The sequence below is a fragment of the Pongo pygmaeus genome, chromosome 7, assembly GCF_028885625.2.
Source record: "Pongo pygmaeus isolate AG05252 chromosome 7, NHGRI_mPonPyg2-v2.0_pri, whole genome shotgun sequence".
Lineage (NCBI taxonomy): Eukaryota > Metazoa > Chordata > Mammalia > Primates > Hominidae > Pongo > Pongo pygmaeus.
Genome location: NC_072380.2, coordinates 65,799,386 through 65,824,911, shown reverse-complemented (window position 1 = coordinate 65,824,911; position 25,526 = coordinate 65,799,386). Strand labels below are relative to the sequence as shown.

Here is a 25,526-nt window from a genome sequence, read left to right as displayed (position 1 = left end):
TCTTTTTCTTATATAAGGGTTCTTAGTATTTTCTTTCTTTCTTTCCTTCCTTCCTTCCTTCCTTCTCTTTTCTTTTCTTTCTTTTTCTTTTTTTGAGACAGTTTTGCTCTTGTTGCCCAGGCTAGAGTGCAGTGGCGTGATCTCGGCTCACTGCAAACTCCACCTACTGGGTTCAAGCGATTCTCTGCCTCAGTCTTCTGAGTAGCTGGGATTACAGGTGCCCGCCACTGTGCCTGGCTAATTTTTGTATTTTTAGTAGAAACGGGGTTTCACCGTGTTGGCCAGGTTGGTCTCGAACTCCTGACCTCAGGTGATCCACCCACCTCGGCCTCCCAAAGTGCTGGGATTACAGGCATGAGCCACCACGCCCTGCCTGGTTCTTAGTATTTCTTATGTAGAATGGAGGTTGGAGCGAGGCGTGGTGGCTCACACCTGTAATCCTAGCACTTTGGGATGCTGAGGTGGGAGGATGGCTTGAGCCTAGGAGTTTGAGATCAGTCTGGGCAACATGGCAAAACCCTGTGTATTAGTTCTCTTGCTGCTATAAATAATTACCGAAACTGGGTAATTTATAAAGGAAAGAGGTTTAATTCACTCACAGTTCTGCATGGCTGGGGAGGCCTCAGGAAAGGTGGAAGGCGCCTCTTCACAGGGTGGCAGGAGAGAGAAATGAGAGCTGAGCGAAGGGGGAAGCCCCTTATAAAACTGTCAGATCAAATGAGAACTCACTGTCACAAGAACAGCATGGGAGAAACCACCCCTGTGATTCAGTTATCTCTACCTGGTCCCACCCTTGACACATGGGTATTGCAGGATCTGGCCAGCAGCCCGCAATGCAGTGGGGCGCTCTCTTTGTTCCCAGGCGGATCGACAGGTTGAGAAATAATAGACACACACAAGATAGTGAAAGCTGGGTCCAGGGGGGTCACCACCTTCTGGTCCCACAGTGCCAACAATGCACTGGATATACCAGCATTTGTTACTAAGTTTAGTGACGGTGGGGGTAGGTTAGTGAGGGATTTAGGGTCATTTGATTATGAGGTGAGATGGTCACTTAGGGATTAAGTAATTCTTTAACATAACATTTGTATGTAGAAGTACAGTATACAGAGATAAGAATTTACAATATAGTGTGTGCATCAGTAATTTCTAATAGAGCCTTAAAACAGAAACACAATCTTTCCATAACCTATGATTAGCAGGATATTAATCAGCAGTAACAGTTGCAGCAAAAGCTGGTTACAAACAATCCATAGAAACAGGATGTGAAGCTGGACAACCGGTTAGACCAAAAATTCTCAGAAGGGAGTATGTCTTAACCCTAAAGAGGCCTAGAAAAGCCGTGGCAAGATGAGGGCGTTTATAGCCCTATCTTGTCCATATGGACAGGCGCCCCCGCATGCGTCCGTTTATAGGCTCTCCACAAGGGTCGCATTCCATTCCCAGAGCTATGAACATCTGCTTTTCTGGGATAGGAATCTTGGTGATGTGAAACCTCCCTGACTGCACGTCCATTCATAGGCTCTCTGCAGGGGGAAGCACATCACACGCTGTTGGCTCGTTCTGGCAGTCCAACCTGTCATTGTCTTTACGCAATCCTGCATGCAATTTTGTATTTACAATAATCAGGAGCATTTCATCTTTTATTCCATAGCAATAGTTTCAGGGGGTCTCCCTACACATGGGGATTATTACAATTCAAGGTAAGATTTTGGCGGGGACACAGCCAAACCGTATCATCCACTTTCTACAAAGAATACAAAAAATTGGCCAGCCATGGTAGAGTGTGCCTGTAATCCCAGCTACTTAGGAGGCTGAGGTGGGAGGATCGCCTGAGCCTGGGAGGTTGAGGGTGCAGTGAGCTGAGATGATGCCACTGCACTTCCAGCTTGCACAACAGTAAGACCCTATCTCAAAAAAAAAAAAAAAAAAAGAGGTTGGCAAACAAGGGCCCATGGTTCAATTCTGGCCTGCCACTTACTTATTATTACAGTATTAGTTATATACATTCTAATACATACATATTAGTGTTAGTATTGTTACATATGTTCAAAGACCACCCCCCCCCACCCCCCGTGGATGTCTGAAACCACAGAGAGTACCAAACCCTATGATACTGTGTTTTTTCCTATGCATGCGTACCTGTGATAAAGTTTAATTTATAAATTAGGCAAAGTAAGAGGTGAACAACAACAGAATAATTATAACAATATACTGTAATAAAAGTTATGTGAATGTGATCTCTCTCTCAAAATACATTCTTGTTCTGTACTCACCTATTTTTCGATGGTGGTTGAATGCAAGTAACTGAATCCACAGAAAGCAAAACTGTGGTTGATGGAGAACTACTGTACTTACTGAGATATAATTCACATACCAAAAACTTCACTCTTTTAAAGTATACAGTTCAGTAGTTAGTATATTTACAGAGTTGTTCAACTGTTACCACTGTCTTAATTCCAGAATATGTTCAACATCCCCAAAACAAACCCAACATCCATCTGCAGACGACTTATTCCCCTCCCTGGCAACCACTATCTTTTTCTGTTTCTGTGGATTTACTTATTCTGGATATTGTGTAGAAATGGAATCAGATAATATTTGGTCTTTTGCATCTGGCTTCTTTCACTTTATAACATAATGTTTTTCAGGCTCGTCTATGTTGTAACATGTACCAGTACTGCTTTCTTTCATTGCCAAGTAAATAATTAGCTGAGCATGGTGTCATGTGCCTTTAGTCTCAGCTACTTGGGAGGCTGAGTCGGGAGGATCCTTTCAGGCCAGGAGTTCAAGTCTAGCCTGGGCAATATAGTGAGACTCTGTCTCTTAAGAAAATTCACATAAAAATAATTCATTCATCAATTAATGAACGTTTGGATTGTTTCTACGTTTTGACTCTAATGAATAATACTACTCTGCACATTCGTGTACAAGACCTTGTATGGACATATGTTTTTAGTTCTCTGGGGTGTATACCTGGGAGTCAAATTGCTGAGTCAGTGGTAGCTCTATGTTTAACCCTTGAAGAACTCCAGGACAGTTTTCATAGTAGCTGCACTTTTTTACACTTCTGCCAAGATAAATGGCCAGCAGTGTGTGAGTGCTCTGATTTCTCCCCATCCTCATGAACACTTGTTATTGTCTTTTTGATTATAGCCATCCATTTGTATGTGAAGTGGTGTCTCATTGTGATTTTGATTTGCATTTCCTAATGGTTAATGTTGAGCATCATCTCATGTCCTTGAAAAAAGTAAAATAGAGGTCCCTCTTCAAAGATTTTCCTCCCCATCTAATTAGGAATAAATAGTAACTCTCTTAAAAGCAAAATTTATTCGAAGACCTGTGCTAACATTCTTAAATATCTGTTAGCCGTAATAAAGAAATCAATGTACTTTGTGTTCTTAGCTCCCGCAGTTTAGCCTAAATATTTGCCCTGGCATGCTTATACTGGTCCAAGCAAGCATTAGGTCATAGCCTATTCCTCTTCCTTATTTAAAAGTGTTTTTATCTTTCTCAGCATTCCACAAGTTACTTCCTCCTTCCTTTGTTCTCCTCTACCTTTGCCTCTTTTAAAAAGTTCTAAGTTGCTAGCCAATCAGGACAAATAACAGAATGTGAGGTCCGGTTCCAGCCAATGGAAACCAGACACAGCAGTAGGTTGGACTCGTCAGATTATAAATGACTCTGTCTCCTTTGTTCTGTGTACTCTTGTGGCACAGCTACTGGCAAGTGTACCCTTTCTGCAGAAAGTAAAAATGGCCTTACTAAATAAATTAAATTTATGTTCAAGTGCTATTTGTTTACGGCACTGGAGAACAAGCATTTCAAACATCCTTATTGGCCATTTGCATATTTTCTTTGGAGAAATATCTGTTCAGATCCTTTGCCATTTTAAAAATTGGGTTGCCTTTTTGTTGTTGATTTATAAGAATTGTTTATATAGTCTGGACACTAGACTCCTATCGGATACATTATTTGTAAATATTGTCTCCCATTGCGTGGAGTGTCTTTGCACCCTCTTGGTAGTATGTTTTGCAGCACAACAGTTTTTCATCCTGATGATTTTTGTGTTTGTTTGTTTGTTTCAGACAGAGTTTTGCCCTGTAGCCCAGGCTGGAATATAGTGGTGCGATCTTGGCTCAGTGTAGTCTCTGCCTCCCCTGGGTTCCAGCGATTCTTCTGCCTCGGCTTCCTGGGTAGCTGGAATTACAGGCATGCCCTGCCGTGCCCTGCCCAGTTTTCAAGTCTTTCACTTATTTTGTTAAATTATTCCTCTAAGTATTTTATTCTTTTGTATACTATGACGAATGGAATTGTTGTCTTTATTACATTTTTATATTGTTCATTGCTAGTGTATAGAAATTACCTTTTTGATAAGTTTTTTATATCCTGGGATCTTGCTGACCTCATTAGCTCTTAGGATGTTTTTGTAGATTTCATAGGATTTTCTGTATATAAGATCATAAGATACTCAGCTCACAAGATCATGAGAAGGAATTTTACTGATTCCTTTCCAGTCTGGATGCCATTTATCTTGCCAGTTTCCCTGGCTACAATCTCTGGTAAAATGGTATATTGTATTTATTAAATTTTTATGTTGAACCACCCTTGCATTCTAGGGAAAATCTCTCCTGGTCATGGTGTATAATCCTAATTATATGTCGATAGATTTGGTTTGGTAGTTTTTAGGATTTTGTATTTATATTCCTATGGGATAGTCTGTCATTTTCATTTTGAGACAGGGTCTCGCTCTGTCACCCAGGCTAGAGTGCAGTGGAGTGAACACAGCTCACTGCAGCCTCAACCTTCCAGGCTCAAACCATACTCCCAAGTATCTGGGACCACAGGTGCACACCACCATGCCTGGCTAATTTTCTTATTTTTTGTGGAGATGGGGTCTTACTATGCTGCCCAGGCTGGTCTTGAACTCCTGGGCTCAAGCAATCCCCCCTCGTGTTGGGATTACGAGCGTGAGCCATCACACCTGGCTGTCTTTTTTTTTTTTTTTTTTGTACCCTTTGGTTTTGATGTCAGAGTAATAATGGCCTTCTAAATGAGTAAGTGTTCCTTCTTTTTTTGGGCGGGGGAGATGAGGAGAAGGATTCTTTAAACATTGGATTGGTAGACTTCATCTTGAAGCCATGTGGTACTGGGCTTTTCTCTGTGAGACTTTTGATTACTGATTCAATTTCTTGTTATAGGCCTGTATAGATTTTCTTTCTTCTTGAATCCGTTTTTGGTAGTTTGTGTCATTCTAGGAATTTGTCTATTTAGTCTAGGTTATCTAATTTATTACCATGTAATTGTTCATACTGTTCTCTTGTAATCTTTTCTATGTGTCAAGTTAGTAGTAGTCTGTTCTTTGATTCCTGATTGTAATAATTTGAGTCTTCTCTGTTTTTTTTCTTGGTTGATCTAGCTAAAGATTTGCCATTTTTTATTGATCTTTTCAAAGAACCAACTTTTGCTTTAGTTGATAGTCTCTCTCTTTTTTTTGAGATGGACTCTCGTTCTTTCGCCTAGGCTGGAGTGCAGTGGCTCAATCTCAGCTCACTGCTACCTCCGCCTCCCAGCTTCAAGCAGTTCTCCTGTCTCAGCCTCTTGAGTAGCTGGGACTACAGGCACGTGCCACCACACACCCAGCTAGTTTTTGTATTTTGGGTAGAGATGGGGTTTCACCGTGTTAGCCAGGCTGGTCTCTTAACTCCTGACCTCAAGTGATCCACCCGCCTCAGCTTCCCAAAGTGCTGGGAATACAGGCTTGAGCCACCACGCCAGCCTCTGTTGCATTTATTTCCACTCTAGTTTTTATTATTTTCTTCTTTCTGTTTACTGTGGATTAAGTTTTTTGGTTTTGGTTTTTTTTTCAGGTAGAAGATTAGGTTGTTAATTTGAGATCTTTTTATTTATTTATTTATTTATTTTGTCTCCCAGGCTGGAGTGCAGTGGCGCGATCTCAACTCACTGCAACCTCTGCTTCCAAGGTTCAAGTGATTCCTCTGCCTCAGCCTCCCAAGTAGCTGGGATTACAGGCATTCACTGCCACACCGGGCTAGTTTTTGTATTTTTAGTAGAAACAGGGTTTCACCACATTGGCCAGGCTAGTCTTGAACTCCTGACCTCTGGTGATCTGCCCACCTCAGCCTCCCAAAGTGCCGGGATTACAGGCGTGAGCCCCTGTGCCTGGCCTGAGATCTTTATTTTTAAACACAGATGTCTACAGCTATACATTTCCATTTGAGCATTGCCTTTGCTGCATCCTATGCATTTTTGCTGCTGCTTGTTTTTACTTTTTCTAAATGGTTAGGAAAAAACTTAAGACTTAGTGACACATGAAAAGTATGTGAAACTCAGATTTTATTGTACATAAATAAGATTTTGTTGGAACAGAGCCACATCCTTTTGTTTACATGTTGTCTATAGTTAGTTTTCATCCTAGAGTGGCTGAGTTGAGTAGTTGCAACAGAGGCCTTCTGGCTGGTAAAGCCTAATGTTGACTCTTTTGGTCCTTTGCAGAAAACAATTATTGACCCCTGTTGTTAAATATTTCTTGATATACAGATGTTTTACATCATGATAAATTCATCATAAAATCAAAAAATCATAAATTTAGCTATTATAAGTTGGGAACTGTTTGTATATTCATACTATGAAAAATTGAGCTTTTCATTATAATTTTTAGCTTGCATGAGAGTTAGAGCTGTATTTGCTTAGAGTAATATTCCTAAGATTAATCATTTGATTTTTCTGTGGGTTCCTATGGGCTACCTGTTAACATTCAAATACGGAGCACAGCAATCATTTCTTCACCATGTGGTCTTAACCTGCTTTATCTGAGGTGTCTTTAATTTCTATCTCTGATTTTAAAGTATTCTTCTAGACTAATTTAACAGTATATATGCAAAGGCCTAATTTTTTAAAAGATTTTTGTGACATTAATGTTTTAAAGAATTTTTTCTAAGGAAAAAATGATGTCTGCGAACATTCATTTTATAAGACTGTACAATGAGGCCAGGCGCAGTGGCTCATGCCTGTGATCCCAGCACTTTGGGAGGCCGAGGCGGGCGGATCACGAGGTCAGGAGATGGAGACCATCCTGGCTAACATGGGGAAACCCCGTCTTTACTAAAAATACAAAAAATTAGCCAGGCGTAGTGGCAGGTGCCTGTAGTCCCAGCTACTCGGGAGGCTGAGGCGGAAGAATGGCGTGAACCCGAGAGGCGGAGCTTGCACTGAGCCGAGATCGCGCCACTGCACTATAGCCTGGGCAAGAGAGCGAGACTCCGTCTCAAAAAAAAAAGAAAGACTGTACAATGAGAAATCTGTGTGAAAAAAAATTGAAATGCCCAAATGTTTAGAAAGAAGAATATTTGATAAGTTAGAATTCCAGCAATTTAAGTGGAAAAAGTGTATCCTGGGCAGGTGCAATGGCTCACGCCTGTAATTCAAACACTTTGGAAAGCCAAGGCAGGAGGATCACTTGAGGCCAGGAGTTTGATACCAGCCTGGGCAACATAGTGAGATCCTGTCTCTACCAAAAAAAAAGTACATTCTAAAACTGTAGATACAATGTAGTCTCATAACAAATAGGAGCTAAGCTGTTAATGATTGTTTCTTTTTTTAAAAAAAGGATTAGTTCTTGATCACGCCAGTCCAAATGCTTTTCATTTTCTACTTTTGTCTTTTCTCCCCTAATTGTAATAAGGAATAAAACGTACTACGGTGTGTATGTATGTGCGTGTGCGTTGTGGGGAAAACCTGGCCTCTGTCTTACTGCTCCTGCTGTATAAATTCTTTTTGATTTTCGTAGCTGAAACTAATCTTTTCCTTCTCTTCCACATTTTGACATTCTTTGTAACTTGTTTGTAGTGCTTAACTTTTGATCTGTATGGTGGTATGTTTATATCTTGTTTCTCCTACGTGACTGCAGGTTCGTTGAGGATACAGTCTGTATCTCAATCTTTATCTTTCATGCATGTAGAATGTTTGTTTTTTAAATTTCTCTCTTCAGATGCGGTGGCTCATGCCTGTAATCTCAGCACTTTGGGAGGTGGAGGCGGGCGGATCACCTGAGGTCAGGAGTTCAGGACCAGCCTGGCCAACATGGCAAAACCCCGTCTGTACTAAAAATACAAAAATTAGCCAGGTATGGTGGCACATGCCGGTAATCCCAGCTACTTGGGAGGCTGAGGCAGGAGAATCACTTGAACCTGGGAGGCAGAGATTGCGGTGAGCCAAGATCGCGCCATTGCACTCCAGCTTGGGCAACAAGAGCAGAAGAGCAGAACTCTGTCTCAAAAAAAAAAAAAAAGAAAGAAAGGCTGGGCGCAGTGGTGCACGCCTGTAATCGCAGCACTTTGGGAGGCCAAGGTGGGCAGATCACGAGGTCAGGAGTTTGAGACCAGCCTGACCAGCATGGTGAAACCCTGTCATGGTGGCGCGCTTGTAATCCCAGCTACTCGGGAGGCTGAGGCAGGAGAATCACTTAAACCTGGGATGCAAAGGTTGCAGTGAAGAGATTACAGGCTGCACTCCATCCTGGGTAACAGAGCAAGACTGTGTTTCAAAATAAAACAGTCTTCCAGTTGTTGTTTTTTTTTTTCTTCAACATGTCTTCTGTTACTTAAAAAAGGCATTTTCTTGAGCTCTTTCATTGGATGAGAGCTGCTGGCCAAAAACTGTGTATATAGTAGGGAAAACAAGGGTCTATGTGGTTAAGACATAAACACAGTTAAGTAGCACAAAATATAAATGAATAATATTAATAATTATAGAATTACAATTTTGAGCACAAATAGGGGCAGAATCACAAATAGTCAAAATTTACTGTGAAATATTGTTGCATTGTCTGTATATTTGGGGTGAATAATTGAGAGGCAACTCTTCAACAGCCTGTTACTCCAGACAGGGCTAGAAACTAGTGAGTACAGCAAAAGGCCTTTGAACTACAAAGTCCATACCTTAAAGCTTTTGTACTTTTCTGTGTGAACTCCAGCATTTTTATTTTTTGGCATAGAGTTCTTTGGTATGGAGAAAATAGCCAATGTTTTATTGTATTAATAACAATTCTAAAATTCATGTTAAATTTAAATTTTTGGCCGGGTGCAGTGGCTTACGCCTGTAATCCCAACACTTTGGGAGGCCAAGGCAGGCAGATCACTTGAGGTCAGGAGTTTGAGACCAGTCTGGCCAACATGGTGAAACCTTGTCTCTACTAAAAATACAAGAATTAGTCGGTTATGGTGGCACAGGCCTGTAGTCCCAGCTACTCGAGAGGCTGAGGCAGGAGAATCACTTTTACTCAGGAGGCGGAGGTTGCAGTGAACCGGGATCACCCCACTGCACTCCAGCCTGGGCAACAGAGAGAGGCTCCATCTCAAGAAACATAATAAAATAAATATATTTACATTTTTTATTCTGTTTCTATAGTCACCATCAGTTTACATATTTACTTCTCAATATACTTTGTAAGTGTAAAACAAAGGAATATGGCTGTCATCTGCCTTAGCCAGCCATGGTATAGGTCAAGCTTTTATTATATGTAATGTTTTGAGGAACATAATTGAAGCTTTATTTTATTTTGGACTCTAGTAAATAGGTGGAAGATTGTTATTACTGTGTTTTGAGACAGAATCTTGCTTTGTTGCCCAGGCTGGAGTGCAGTGGCATAGTACACTCGTGGCTCAGTACAACTCCCACCTCAGTCTCCCGAGTAGCTTGGACTACAGGCACGTGCCACCACACTTGGCTACTTTTTGTAGAGACAGGGTTTTGCCATTGTTGCCCAGGCTGGTCTTGAACTCCTAAGGTCAAGTGATCCACCCACCTCAGCCTCCCAAAGTGGTGGGATTACAGGTGTGAGCTACCATGCCCAGCCCGAAGATTATTTTATAAGTGTGATTTTTTTTTTTAAGTGGCTGTGTATTTCCAAAGCTATAATTAGCTGAAATAATACTGTAATGTTTAAAGCTTATTTAGTTATCCCTGAGGTCATTAGCACAAATCCTGAAATAGAAAATATAGTAACGATATACTTAGAAATTGAAATAGAAATAGAAAAAGCTTACAGAAAATCAGCATTGGCAATAACCATGGAAAACATTTTATAATGTGGTTATACTGTTATCTTTTGCAGAGATAACAGACAGGTTTAAATTTTATTTATTTATTTATTTATTTCAGGGGGAGAAGAGGTCTCACCCTGTTGCCCAGGCTGGAGTGCAGTGTGGTGTGATCTCCGCTTACCGCACCCTCCGCCTCCCAGGCTCAATTGATCCTCCCACCTCAGTCTCCCGAGTAGCTGAGACTGCAGGAGCGCTCCCAGCTAATTTTGTATTCTCAGTAGATATGGGGGATTCGCCACATTGCCTAGGCCAGTCTCCATCTCCTGGACTCAAATGATCCGCCCAACTCAGCCTCCCAAAGTGCTGGGGTCAAAGGCTTGAGCCACTGCACCCAGTCTAGTTTTTTATCTTATATGCTGCTTGGATACCTTTGTTGGTCAAGGCTCTGTGACAGAGTGCCTTAATTGCTTGGTAATGTCTACTCTGGGCTCACGATTTAGGAATGGTAGCCCGTATGCCAGGTATTTATTATTGCTGCAAAATACTGCTTATTATACACATTAAAATCTATTTGCAAAGCTAACTATGCGTGTTAAGTTTATTCCTAATTCTACTGAAATTATCAGACAGAAAACTGGCCGGGCGCGATGGCTTACGCCTGTAATCCCAGCACTTTGGGAGGCTGATGTAAGTGGATCACTTGAGGTCAGAAGTTCAAGACCAGCCTCGCCAACATGGTGAAACCCCATCTCTGTTGAAAATACAAGAAAAATTAGCCAGCCTTGGTGGTGGGCACCTGTATCCCAACTACTCAGGAGGCTAAGGCACGAGAATCGCTTGGACTTGGGAGCTGGAGGTTGCAGTGAGCCATCCCTGCACTCCAGCCTGGGCGACAGCAAAACTGTTAAAAAAAAAAAAAAGAAGAAAACTTAGTGGCTGTTAACACTGAAAATACTCACATTGAAATAGTATATCAAATTCAAGTGAATAGCTTGTAATAAAGTGTTAAAAAGCAAAAAAAAAAAAAGGGGGGGGGGTTGTTGAACATAGACTTGCATAGACCTGTAATATGTACTTGAATCAATTGATACAGCTCATAACTTATATTTCTCTTAGCAGATGGTAGAAGGTGTTTCTATCTACAGAATCTATAATCTTGTCTCAAAATGATTTCCCAAATGTTTTCAGACTTACCTCAGGGCAAACAGCTCATTTCCCTCAACTTTATCTCTCTCTTCCTGCTTATCCCAAAGTCACAAGTCTAGATTAGCAGTGAGCAGCAGGTAGCCCAGAAAAGGCCACACTCAGCCAAATCTGGTGACCTTTAGCTGAATATAGATGTGCCTTGACTTACAATGGGGTTACATCTGGCAGAACTGAAAAGTTGAGCAGCATACTGATGTGTTTTGCTTTTGTGCCATTGTAAAGTTGAAAAATCTTAAGTCTAACCGTTGTAAATTGGGGACCATGTATACTTTAGTAGTTGAGTCTGGTGGGTAGAGAATTTATCAGTCGCTTTGCTTTGCAACTATTATGCAGTTCTAAACTCAGATTGGTTTGGTGTAAGAACTTTTTTGAGTTGGATTTGCTATTTTTGAAAATTATTTTGAAAATTGTATTGGATTATGATATAATCAAGTATTCAAATCTTAAATGTTCAGCCAGGCTGGGTGCGGTGGCTCACACTTGTAATCCTGGCACTTTGGGAGGCTGAGGAGGGCGGATCACTTGAGGTCAGGAGTTCGAGACCAGCCTGGCCAACATAGCAAAACCCCGTCTCTACTAAAAATACAAAAAATTAGCAGGGCGTGGTGGTGCACGCCTGTAATCCCAGCTACTTAGGAGGCTAAGGCACGAGAATTGCTTGAACCTAGGAGGTAAAGGTTGCAGTGAGCTGAGATCATGTCACTGCACTCCAGCCTGGGTGACAGAGTAAGTCTCTGTCTCAAAAAAATAAAAAATAAATGTTTAGCTGGATAAATTTTTACTTACACCCATGAAACCATCAACCTGATGAAGATAGAGAACATTTCCAGCTCCCCAGGAGTATTTTTCATTCCCCTGGAGTTAGTACCCTCCCATCCCAGATGCAACCATTATTCCGACTTCTATTACTATATCATAGTTTTGCCTGTTCTTGACCTTCAGATAAATGGTATTATATGTATATCTTCTGTGTCCAGCTGTTTTTAAAAGTTGGAACATACACTTTATTATTATCTCATAAATCTATTCCTTTTATTTTCAGAAGAATAAACTTTTTTATTTTTATTTATTTATTTATTTTTTAGTAGAGACGGGGTTTCGCCGTGTTGGCCAGGCTGGTCTGTATCTCCTGACCTCAAGTGATCCGTCCGCCTCGGCCTCCCAAAGTGCTGGTATTACAGGTGTGAGTCACCGTGCCCGGACAGCTTTTTTATTTTTTACTTTGTAACTTGTATTTAGATTCAGGAGTACATCTGCAAGGTAAACTGCATGTTTTGAGGGTTTGATGTACAGATAATTTTGTCACCCAGGTAATAAGTGTAGTACCTGATAGGTATTTTTTCTGGTCCTCTCCCTCCTTCCACCCTCCGCCATCAAGTAGGCCCCAGTGTCTGTTGTTCCTCTCCTAGTATCCATGTGTTCTTGTTATTTAGCTCCTACTTACAAGTGAGAACATGTGGTATTTGGTTTTCTGTTCCTGTGATGGTTTGCTTAGGATAATGGCCTCCAGTTCCATCCATGTTGCTGCAAAGTACATGGTCTCATTCTTCTTTTAAAAGCTGCATGACATTTCATGGTGTATATGTACCATATTTTCTTTATCCCGTTTGCCGCTGATGGGTATCTAGGTTGATTTAATGTCTTTGCTGTTGTGAATAGCAATGCAACGAACATATGTATGCATGTGTCTTTATGGGAGAACTGCCGAGACCAGCTCGGTCGGGGAGACCCTAACCCAGCGGCGCTAGAGGAATTAAAGACACACACACAGAAATATAGAGGTGTGAAGTGGGAAATCAGGGGTCTCACAGCCTTCAGAGCTGAGAGCCCCGAACAGAGATTTGCCCACGTATTTATTAACAGCAAGCCAGTCATTAGCATTGTTTTCTATAGGTATTAAATTAATTAAAAGTATCCTTTATGGGAAACGAAGGGTTGGGCCAAATTAAAGGAATTGGTTGGGCTAGTTAACTGCAGCAGGAGCATGTCCTTAAGGCACAGATCGCTCATGCTGTTGTTTGTGGCTTAAGAATGCCTTTAAGCGGTTTTCCGCCCTGGGCGGGCCAAGTGTTCCTTGCCCTCATTCCAGTAAACCCACAACCTTCCAGAGTGAGCATTAAGGCCATTATGAACATGTTATAGTGCTGCAGAGATTTTGTTTATGGCCAGTTTTGGAGCCAGTTTATGGCCAGATTTCGGGGGGCTTGCTCCCAACATGTCTCCCTTCTTTGATTTGCAAAGAGATAAAAGCAAAGGCAGCTTTGTCATGGTGAGCTACTTCTCGCAGGAGTCAGGATCCACATCTGCAGACTATACAAAGACAAATAACATAGATTAAAAGCACAATCATCATTGAAATCACAGAGCTTCCAAGTGTTTTTTATCCATTTTAATGGGTTACTAGCTGCTAATTTGTCTGCAGCTCCTTTAAGCACTCCAGTTCCTGGCATTAAGGTCAGGTGTGCCTGGGATGCTTTAAATATTTGTTCTTTTAATTTTGCAATATCCAAAGACAAGTTTGTAGAGTGTCCTTCTAGATGCTTTTTTATTCTTTCCCAAATTTTGATCTTATTAAGAGCATTTAATAGTTTCCACAAATCCTTATGTTAAGCTCCTAGAGCAGGCCATATCATTTGAGGTTGAGGTGCCACTATATGGCTGTGGTTCCAGATAATAGGAACTCTTGCCATACTTCTTATCATTTCTACCATCTGACCATTTTGTTCAGATCATCTGAACATAGTGTGACCGTGGCACGCAGACTGAGAGGTGCAGTTCAAGCTAAACATCCCCTTAGGGGACCAATCAATAATGATTCCATAGGAATCATTGTGCAGCATCTCTGCCTGTTCTACAGTGCAATCTTCCTAAACAAGTATGTTCATTATTTCTGGCCAGGTCCAGTCCTTCTTACAAATAGGTTTTTGAGGGTGGGTATGCCTCAATAATAGGAGCAGATTTATTATGGTAAATACTGAGATCAGAAAGCATATGTAACTGTGTCAGAGTGATTACATCTAGGCATTATTGCCAGGCAAGATTGATGAATATGCCTAATAATTGTTCTCTGTGTCAGCCCTTATTGAAGGAAGACACACGGCAGTGGTAATAACCACTATCATAGCTACCTTTAAAATATTCATTGTGACTGGTTTTCCCGCTTTCCTCAGGTTTTCTTCCGCCATCTGTGACAGCTTCTTGATCTGTCCCCAGGTGGGTGGCTGTGTTCGGGTGTTGCTCATGACAGTTGCGATCCTCCTCAGCGTCAGTCTCGACATGGCTGCAACTGGGGAGCCCTCGGGATCCTCCCGGAGTCTCTTACTCGGCATCTGGCTCATCTGATAAGGTTTCAGGTGTCTTGATGGTATCCAAATCAGCTGTTGATTTTTGCCTGGAGAAACACAAGCATAACCTCTACCCCAAGTTATTATTTTACCTATTTCCCAACTTTTTGTGATCGGATCTCTCCACCAAATCAGTTCTGCTTCTGTCTTTGCAGCTGGTTTCTGTAGATGCTGTTCAGCTGCTGATAACATCTGGCCTTTGGGCAGGCTCAAAAAATTTAAAGTTAATAATGCTAGGTTCAGTTGCATCTGTGGGGTTCCATGTTCTCTGTCTCCTTTCTGCTTTTGCAACTGCTGTTTTAGGGAGAGATTCATTCTTTCCACTATGGCTTGTCCTTGAGAATTGTATGGGATACCAGTAATGAATGTTTAATATTCCACATAGAGAAAAATGTAGCTAGAGCTTGGCTAGTATAGCCTGGGGCATTATCTAATTGTTTTAATAGAAGTTGGAATGCCCATCACCGCAAAGCACTGCAAAAGATGATGTTTAACACAGGCAGAAGACTCTCCTGATTGGCATGTAGCCCAGACGAAGTGAGAAAAGGTGTCCACACATACGTGTACATAAGCTAGTCTCCCAAATGAGGGAACATGTGTGACATCCATTTGCCAAAGAGAGTTAGGTTCCAATCCTCGATGATTAACTCCTCCCGTAAAAGATGAGGAATGTACCATTTGGTAAGTTGGGCACCACTGGATAATAGCTTTAGCTTCTTTCCAGGTAATGCTGTATCTGCGTTTGAGACCAGAGGCATTAACAAGTGTTAAATCATGAAAGTGTCTAGCGTTAAATAATTGCATTAGCAACTAGGCGATCAGCCATTTGATTCCTTTCAAAGGTCCTGGAAAAGGTGTATGAGCCCTAATGTGGGTGATGTAAAAAGGATGCATTCTACTCTTAACTGCTGTTGCAGTTGAGTAAATAAAGTCATCAGTTGTTCATCTGTATGAAATCGTAACTGAGCATTTTCAATTAACTGTGTGGAATGAACCACGTATGAAGAATGCTTAGCAGGCTGCAGGTTGTTTACTGCAGGAATTGTAAATGTAAACCGTTCACAGTCTTACTCAGCTAAGGGGATGGTAAAGAAACAGTCTTTTAAATCTATGACTGTTAAAGGCTCTGTCGCCCAGGCTGGAGTGCAGTGGCACGATCTCGGCTCACTGCAAGCTCTGCCTCCTGGGTTCCCACCATTCTCCTACCTCAGCCTCCCGAGTAGCTGGGACTACAGGCGCCCGCCACCACACCCAGCTAATTTTTGTATTTCTAGTAGAGACGGGGTTTCACCATGTTAGCCAGGATGGTCGCAATCTCCTGACCTCGTGATCCGCCCACCTCGGCCTCCCAAAGTGCTGGGATTACAAGCATGAGTCACCGCACCTGGCTGCTTTCTTTCCTTTCAAAGAGACTATTTCAATTGATTTTGATCAACTCTACTCAAAACTATATCCTAAGGTCCACATTAGGATTAGTCTCTAATAATCTGAAGATATAATTCAGTTATTTAAAAGAACATATTAAGAAGACTTTGGTAGAATTACATGTATCAAGAAACACTGGACTTGGGCACAATGGAGATACGGCTGACTTTTGAAAAAAGTAGTTTTTTGGGGGAGGGCAGGGCAAAGAGGTAAGAAGTAGTTGGTACTATAAGGAAATGTTAGAGACCATTTTGGAAATGTATTCATTATTTTAAGGCAACTAACAAATGATCATCTTTGTGTTAGGACATTGTAGCAGCAGCCTTTACTGGTCATGAAATTTGCATGATATCTAAAATCATATTTCTGTAAATAGGTCAATGTTGATTAATAGTAACTTTGTATAGAAAAGCAGATGCCAGCTAGCATAGAAGTGGCAGTGTAGATGCTGGTAGTTCTGGAGTCCTGGAAGCCATGAGATGCCATGCATCACAAGGCCATCACAGCCAGGTAGATAAATGCCTGAGGAAAGCAGCGGAGCTGGCCATGCCAGCATTTACAAATGGAACACTTCTTGGGCAGCCAGGTGTCATGGGGCGCAGACCCACAGTTCTCTTTGCACACATCATGCTCACAGTTCCGTCTGTAGAAGGAGAGGGGGCAGGCACAAAAGGACCCCAGCATGCAGGTTCCCCCATTCAGACAGCAGGTTCTGTTTAGCTCCTTACTGTCCTGTATCTCCATGGGCAGCACAAGTTGGGAAGACCGAGGACGAATTGCAGGCTCCTCCTGGGGCTGAATGCTGTCATCTCTGAAGGCCAGGTCTCCCTGAGATGGAGGCGCATGTTCCTGATGGCCCAACCCTTAACGACCTTTTTTGACTTTTTAATGATAGCCATTCTGCCTGCTGTGAGATGGTATTTTGTTGTAGTTTAGATTTGCATTTCTCTAATCATTAATGATCTCGAGCATGTTTTCATATGCTTGTTGGCCACATGTATGTCTTTTTTTTTTTTTTTTTTTTTTTGATTCAGTCTTGCTCTGTCGCCAAGCTGGAGTGCAGTGGTGTGATCTCTGCTCACTGCACCCTCCACCTGGGTTCAAGCAGTTCTCCTGCCTCAGCCTCCTGAGTAGCTGGGACTACAGGCACGTACCACCATGCCCGGCTAATTTTTTGTATTTTTAGTAGAGATGGGGTTTCACTGTGTTGGCTAGGTTGATCTCGAACTCCTGACCTCAAGTGATCCGCCCGCCTCGGCTACCCAAAGTGCTGGGATTATAGGCATGAGCCACGACCATGCCCAGCCTGTCTTTTGAAAAGTGTCTGTTCATGTTTTTTGTCTACTTTTCAATGGGGTTGTTTGATTTTTTTCTTTTTAACAGTAAAGTGGAAGCAAGTTTATTAAGAAAGTAAAGGAATAAAAGAATGGCTACACCACAGAACAGCTAGGTTGTTTGTTTTTTACTTGTAAATTTAAGTTCCTTATAGATTCTGGATATTAGACCTTCGTTGGATGCACAGTTTGCATATATTTTCTTCCATCTGCAGGATGTTTGTTTACTCTGTTGATAGTTTCTTTTGCTGTGCAATAGCTCCTTAGTTTAATTAGATCTCATTTGTCAATTTTTGTTTTTGTTGCAGTTGCTTTTGGCGTCTTCATCATGAAATCTTAGACAAGTCCTATGTCTAAAATGGTATTTCCTAGGTTGTCTTTCGGGTTTTTATAGTTAGGGGTTTTACATTTAAGTCTTGAATCCATCTTGAGTTGATTTTTGTATGTGGTGTAAGGTGGGGATCCAGTTTCTATCATCTGCGTATGGTCACCCAGTTATCCTGGCACTTTTTATTGACTGGGGAGTCCTTTTTCCCATTGCTTGTTTTTGTCAGCTTTGTTGAGTATCAAATAGTTGTAGGTGTGTGACCTTATTTCTGTGCTGTCTATTCTGTTTCATTGGTCTATGTGTCTGTTTTTGTACCAGTACCATGCTGTTTTGGTTACTGTACCCCTGTAGTATAGTTTGAAGTCCGGTAACATGATGCCTCCAGCTTTGTTCTTTTTGCTTAGGATTGCCTTGTCTGTTTGGGCTCTTTTTTTGGTTCCATGTGAATTTTAAAACATTTTTTCCTAATTCCGTGAAGAATGTCATTGGTAGTTTGATAGGAATAGCATTGAATCTGTAAATTGCTTTGGGCAGTATGGCCATTTAAAAGTATTGATTCTTCCTATCCATGAGCATGGAATGCATTTCCACTTGTTTGCGTCATCTCTGATTTCTTTGAGCAGCGTTTTGTAATTCTTGTTGTAGAGATCTTTCACCTCCCTGGTTAGCTGTATTCCTAGGTATTTTATTCTTTTTGTGGCAATTGTAACTCACACTTTTAAAATAAAATGTGTGCTTTTTGTACAAAAAAATCTCATATCAAAAAGCTCATGGAGCTTCCTTGGTTCATCTTTTACTGCGTGTGTTCCATTGTGTGTGCACTCAGTCCTGTGTGTGCTTGTCCATGCCCCCACCCTGTATATATATGTATGTATATATAGATGAGTCTTTTTTTAACTCTGAGATAAACCTGCAGACATGATTTCCTATCACCTCTAAATACTCTAATGTGTATTTCCCATGCACGAGGATGCTTGTACATAACCAACATACAACACTCCAAATTAGGAGATGAGCATTGATTAAACACTATATCCAGTCCACAGACTCCATTGAAGTTTTGCCAGCTTTCTCAACTGTGTCCGTTTCCTTCCTGGCCTGAGATCCTTTCCAGGAGTATGTGTTCATTTGAGCTGTCATGTCTTGAATCTGTAACTGTTTATCAGTTCTTATTCATTTCCTTTACAGTTTTAAAGCATATAGCCACAACCTTCAGTTCTGCATATTCTGTAGAATGACTCTTCAACTTGAGTCTGTCTAATGGTTCCTCATGACTGGGTCCAGTCATGCATTCTTTGTCTTTATTTTTGGTACCAGTTTTATTGACATAATTCATATACCACACAATTCACTCATTTAAAGTGTGTAATTTGATTGTTTTAGATGTATTCACCGTAAGTTTTGCAACCATCATCACAGTCAATTTTAGAACATTTTCATTGCCTCAAAAAGAAACCCTATACTCTTTCATTTGTGTTCTATTGTAACTGGCTTCTTTCATTTAACATTGTTTTCAAGGCTCATCCATGCTATAGCATGTCAGTACTTCCTTCTCATTGTTGAATCGTACTCTGTTGTATGGCTATGCCTCATTTTATTTTATTTTATTTTTTTCTTTATTTGAGATGGAGTCTCACTCTGTCGCCCAGGCTGGAGTACAGAGGTGTGATCTCAGCTCACCGTAACCTCCTCCTCCTGGGTTTGAGTGATTCTTCTACCTCAGTCTCCCGTGTCGCTGGTACTACAGGCATGCGCCACCAAACCTGGCTAATTTTTGTATTTTTAGTAGAGACAGGTTTCACCATGTTGACCAGGCTGGTCTCAAACCCCTGACCTCAGGTGATCTGCCAGCCTTGGCCTCCCCAGAGTGCTGGGATTACTGTATGAGCCACCATGCCTGGCCTCATTTTGTTTATTCATCCATCATTTGATGGACATTTGGGTTGTTTGCACCTTGGAGTTGAGTAATACTGCTAAAAAAGAACATTTGTGTACAAGTTTTTTGTTTTTGTGTTTTTGTTTTTGTTTTGAGACGGAGTTTCACTCTTGTTTCCCAGGCTGGAGTGCAGTGGCACGATCTCGGCTCACCACAACTTCCGCCTCCCGAGTTCCAGCAATTCTCCTGCCACAGCCTCCCGAGTAGCTGGGTTTACAGTCATGAGCCACCACATTTGTACTGGACATATTTTTTCACTATTCTTCGGTATAGACCTAGGAATAGAATTGCTGGATATGGTAACTTCATATTTATCCTTTTGAGAACCTAAAGGTTTTCTAAAGTTGCTGCACCATTTACATTTCTACCAACAGTGTATGAGGGTTCTGATTTCTCACCATACCCTTTAACACTTGGCTATTATTTGTCATTTTTAAGATAGCCATTCCGGTGGGTATGAAGTGGTATCTCACAGTGCTTTTGGTTTGCATTTTCTAATGACTAATGATGTTGAGCATCTTTTCATGGTGTATTAACCATTCATTTGTCTTTGGAGAAATGTCTATTCAAGTCTTTTGCCTATTTTTTTATTGAGATGTCTTTTTTGTTTAATTTGAGATAAAATTCACATGACATAAAACTAACCCTTTTAATGTGAACAATTCATGACATTTAGTATATTCCTTTTTTTTTTTTAATGAGACAGAGTCTCACTCTGTCGCCCAGGCTGGAGCGCAGTGGCACAATCTCAGCTCATTGCAACCTCTGCCTCCCGGGTTCAAGTGATTCTCCAGCCTCAGCTTCTGAGTAGCTGGGACTATAGGTGCGCACCAAGCCCAGCTAATTTTCGTAGATTTAGTAGAGACAGGGTTTCACCATGTTGGCCAAGCAGGTCTTGAACTCCTGGACTCAAGGGATCTGCCCGCCTTGGCCTCCCGAAGTGCTGGGATTACAGGCATGAGCCACCATGCCTGGCCAAAGTTTTTTTAAAAGTATTTTTTCTTTTCCTTTTACTTTTAGTTGATATATAATTGTTCATATTTATGGGATACTGAGTGATATATTTTGATACATGTATACAACATGTAAGGATCAAATCAGGGTAATTAGCATATCCATCACCTCAAACATTTATCGTTTCTTTTCATTGTGAGCATTCAACATCCTTTCTTCTAGCATTTTGAAAATATACACTGAATTGTAGTTAACCATATTCACTCAACAGTGCTACAGAACACCAGACTTTATTCCTCTCATCATTATATTGATAGCCATCCTAGTGAGTATGAAGTGATGTATCATTGGGGCTTTGATTTATGTTTCCTTAATGACTAATGATGTTCAGCATCTTTTCCTGTGCATTTTGGCCATTTGTATGTCTTCTTTGGACAAACATCTCTTCAAGTCTTTTGCATATTTTTTAATTGGGTTGTCTTTTTGTTTGTGAGTTGCAAGTTTTTTTAATTATGGATATTAGACACTTTAATTAGATGTAATTTGCAAACATTTTTCCCATTATGTAAGTTGTCTTTTAATTTTCTTCATAGTGTCCTTTGAAACACAACAGTTAATTTTTATGATTTCTAATTTATCTATTTTTTTCTTGTCGGTTGTGCTTTTGATGTTATATCTAAGAAATTGCCAGATCTGAGGTCACAAAGATGTATGTATGTTTTCTTCTAGTTTTATAGTTTTATCTCTTACATTTAGGTATTTGGTCAGTGTTTACATATGGTATGAGGTAGCAGTCCAACTTCTTTGTATTACGTGTGGATATCCACTTGTCCCAGCTACTTTTGTTAAAAAGACTATTCCTTCCCTGTTGATTTGTTTCAGAAATAAGTTGACAGTAAATGTGAGGTTTTATTTCTGGATTTTCGGTTGATTTATATGTCTGTCTGTACTCTAGTACTAGTCTCTGAAAGTTACTTGGTAGGAATTTTTGAGATTAAGAAGTGTGAGTCCTCTAATTTTGTTCTTTTTCAAGATTTTTGTTGTTGTTGTTATTCTGAGTCTCTTGAGTTTCCATACAAATTTTAGATTGGGTTCTAATATGTGCAAAGTCAGGTGGTATTATGATAAAGATTGCATTGACTCCATAGATCAATTTGAGAGTACTGCTGTCTTTAAAATATTATATCTCCCAGTCCATGAAAGTGGGATATCTTCCATTTATATAGATTTTCTTTAATTTCTTAATATGTTTTATAGTTTTCAGAAAAAAGTCTTTAACATAGCTATTTACACATATACACATGTGCATACACACAAAACTCCTATACAATATCCTGGTTATAGTTAATGTTATGTAAGTATTGCAGTTAATACTGTTGTTACTAATCTTTTTATGTGTCGTTAACACTTTGGGGGAGGTGGGTTGAAACAGAAAAATAGTTAATAGAAAAGTATTTAACAGGGGGCTGGGCACGGTGGCTCACGCCTGTAATCCCAGCACTTTGGGAGGCTGAGGCAGACGGATCATGAGGTCAGGAGATCAAGACCATCCTGGCTAACGCAGTGAAACCCCATCTCTACTAAAAATACAAAAAAAAAAAAATTTAGCTGGCGTGGTGGCGGGCGCCTACTCGGGAGGCTGAGGCAGGAGAATGGTGTGAGCCCGGGAGGCGGGGCTTGCAGTGAGCTGAGATCTTGCCACTGCACTCCAGCCTGGGCAGCAGAGCGAGACTCTGTCTCAAAAAAAAAAAAAACAAAAAACTAACATGTATCTAGACTGTTTGAAATAAGAAAGGCTGAAATTACTTGTACTTTATTCTTTAGTAGAGATAATATGTGAAAAGCATCAAGTATATAGCCAAATGTAAATAAGCAGGAAACTATATGTATAATATGATCCCTGTTTTGTAAAACGTGCATCTATTCCTTAATTGACATGCATGGGAAAAATCAGAAGGAAATGCATCAGAAAATTAACTGTTTATTCCTGGCTAGAAGGATTTGATTATTTATAGTTTTTCAGTTTTTCTGTATTCTGCTTTGAACGTGTATGTATGTGAACATGTACACATGAAGAAATAATATTAAAGTTGCTGGATTAAAAAAATTTTTTTTCTTTTCTGTAGAGTGGGTCTTACTGTATTGTTTAGGCTGGTCTTAAACTCCTGGTCTCAAGCTGTCCTCCTGCCTCAGCCTCTCAAAGTGTTGGGATTATGGACATGAGCCACCATGCTCAGCAAAAGTTGCTGTTTTTATTTTATTTACTTACTTATTTGTTTTGAGATGGAGTCTCACTCTGTTGCCCAGGCTGGGGTGCAGTGGTGCAGTCTCGGCTCACTGCAACCTCTGCCTCCCGGTTCAAGTGATTCGCCTGCCTCAGCCTCCTGAGTAGCTGGGATTACAGGCATGCACCACCACGCCCAGCTAGTTTTTGTATTTTTAGTAGAGACGGGGTTTCACCATGTTGGCCAGGCTGGTCTCGAACTCCGGACTCAAGTGATCCGCATGCTTCAGTCTCCCAAAGTGCTTGTGAGCATGAGCCACTGTGCCCAGGTGAAAGTTACTGTTTTTAAATAGTGTGGTAAGCATGTAGAGATGTTAGACAACTGATTTAGTTTATTTATCTGAGGCTTTTTTTTCTTTTCTTTTTTTTGAGATGGAGCCTCACTCTGTTGCCCAGGCTGGAGTGCAGTGGCGTGATCTTGGCTCACGGCAACCTCTACCTGCTGGGTTCAAGCGATTCTCCTGCCTCAGCCTCCCGAGTAGCTGGGACTACAGGTGCACACCACCATGCCCGGCTAATTTTTGTATTTTTAGTAGAGATGGGGTTTCACTATGTTGGGCATGCTTGTCTTGAACTCCCGACCTCAGGTGATCTGCCTGCCTCACCCTCCCAAAGTGCAGGGATTACAGGCGTGAGCCACTGCACCCGGCCAAGGCTTTTTTTCTTTGTGTAAAATGTTAATTATTTGTTTTGCCTACTTTATAAACACATTGTATAAAGACATTTTAAAAATATATCTATAGTTTGGAAGTTGTGAAGCCCTGTGGAAATATCTGAAGGGGCACACATTGCTGTTCAGAAATCTGAGAAATCATCCTTATCCCTAGGTAAAACTTAAATAACAGCTGCTGGGTTGTTTTTAGATTCATGGTGTTGTTTTAATAGTATTGAGAGCCCACATTTTAAAGATATTTTTAGGCCGGGCGTGATGGCTCACGCCTGTAATCCCAGCACTTTGGGAGGCCAAGGCGGGCAGATCACGAGGTCAGGAGATCGAGACCATCCTGGCTAACACGGTGAAACCCCGTCTCTACTAAAAAATAGAAAAAATTAGCCGGGCGTGGTGGCAGGCACCTGTAGTCCCAGCTACTTGGGAGGCTGAGGCAGGAGAATGGCCTGAACTCGGGAGACGGAGCTTGCAGTGAGCCGAGATCGCGCCACTGTACTCCAGCCTGGGCGACAGAGCGAGACACCATCTCAAAAAACAAACAAACAAAAACATATTTTTAGGATTTAACATTTATCTTCACAGTTTTTTAAAGTTACTCTTCTGCTACTTACTTACTGGGATTTAAAACAGTGTCTAATAGCATTATTCAATGATTTTTCCACCAGGCACGGATGGGCAGAAGCCTTTGCAGGTATCAGAAGTTCACATATCAAATATATCTGCCCGCATGCGTGAGTATTTCTGATCTTCAGGCTTGTGATTCAGAGTCTGGAGAGGAGCAATTGTGATTGCTTTACCCTTCCAGAAAAGTATTTGAATACAGTTAATTTATACTTTTTAAATATTGTTTAAAAATAAAGATTAGTAGAATTCCTTAAAACTAAAATGGTTTCTTAGTTAAATTGATTTTTTCTCTTTTTCTCTTTCGTTAAGCAATTTAAAATATTGCTGTCTTGGAGGTCAGCTGAACTTAAGACCAGAAAAATTATTTTATTTATTTATTTATTTATTTTTGAGATGGAGTCTCACTCTGCCACCCAGGCTGGAGTGCAGTGGCGTGATCTCGGCTCACTGCAACCTCCACCTCCTGGGTTCAAGCGATTCTCCTGCCTCAGTCTCCAGAGTAGCTGGGATTACAGGTACGTGCCACTACACCCAGCTAATTTTTGTATGTTTAGTAGAGGCAGGGTTTCACCATGTTGGCCAGGCTAGTCTCAAATGCCTGACCTCAAGTGATCAACCTGCCTTGGCCTCCCAGAAAAATTATCTTAGATATACAAATATCTGTAAAGTTCTAGGATATCCCTAGGGTATCTCTGAAGGGGATTTACCTGTTAGATTTGTGAGAAATCTTTATTATATTGAAAACACTCTTTAATTTTATCGTTTGGGGCAATGTTGATGTACTGTGGAAAGAGCACAGACTTTGGAATATGATAGGTCTTGTTTTGAATTCTGGCTCTGAAAGTTTTGAGCAAACTTAGAAGATCAATAAGATTGGCACATTAGGTCAAGCTTGTCCAACCTGTGGCCCAGGTCAGTTTGAATGCGGCCCAATACAAATTAGTAAACTTTCTTAAAACATGATGAGATTTTTTTTTTTTTTGCGATTTTTAAATATTATTTTATTTTTTACCTCATCAGCTGTTGTTAGTGTTAATGTATTTTTATGTGTGGCCCAAGACAATTCTTCTTCCAGTGTAGCCCAGGGAAACCAAATGATTGGACACCCTTGATTTAGGTCAAAAGGTTGCTGAGAAGCAATAACCATGGAGAAGACAAGAAGGGATTGGACATACTCATATCAGTTAGTAATTCATCCCCAGAAGTGGTAGTAGCAGTAGAGTTGGGACAGATACATAAACATGAAAGAGAGAATGGGAAGAAGAACAACAGCTGAGAAGATTGGATAAGAAAACATTTCTTCCTCTTTTTATCCTGAAATACAGTCTGTCTTACCTCTGTAGGTTACAGTGAATAC

General features: G+C 40.8%; 1 protein-coding gene and 1 pseudogene across 6 annotated transcripts in view; one reads left to right on the top strand and one right to left on the bottom strand.

The window, feature by feature from the left end:
• The window catches only part of LYPLA1 (lysophospholipase 1), a 57,977-nt gene that overhangs the window by 10,998 nt on the left and 21,453 nt on the right, over window positions 1-25,526 (top strand). For 3 of the 6 annotated variants that reach the window (XM_054497701.2, XM_054497702.2, XM_054497705.2), the window contains one exon: window positions 24,211-24,276. The exons of 1 other annotated variant lie outside the window; for it this stretch is intronic. In XM_054497701.2, coding sequence (XP_054353676.1) covers window positions 24,211-24,276 — 66 coding nt within the window. Of the gene's footprint in view, window positions 1-14,440; window positions 14,484-24,210; window positions 24,277-25,526 lie in introns of all 6 variants that reach the window. 2 more of the 6 variants (XM_063668780.1, XM_054497704.2) reach the window with 2 other exon arrangements.
• LOC129042152 (putative protein CRIPTO3) lies at window positions 16,427-20,912 on the bottom strand (annotated as a pseudogene).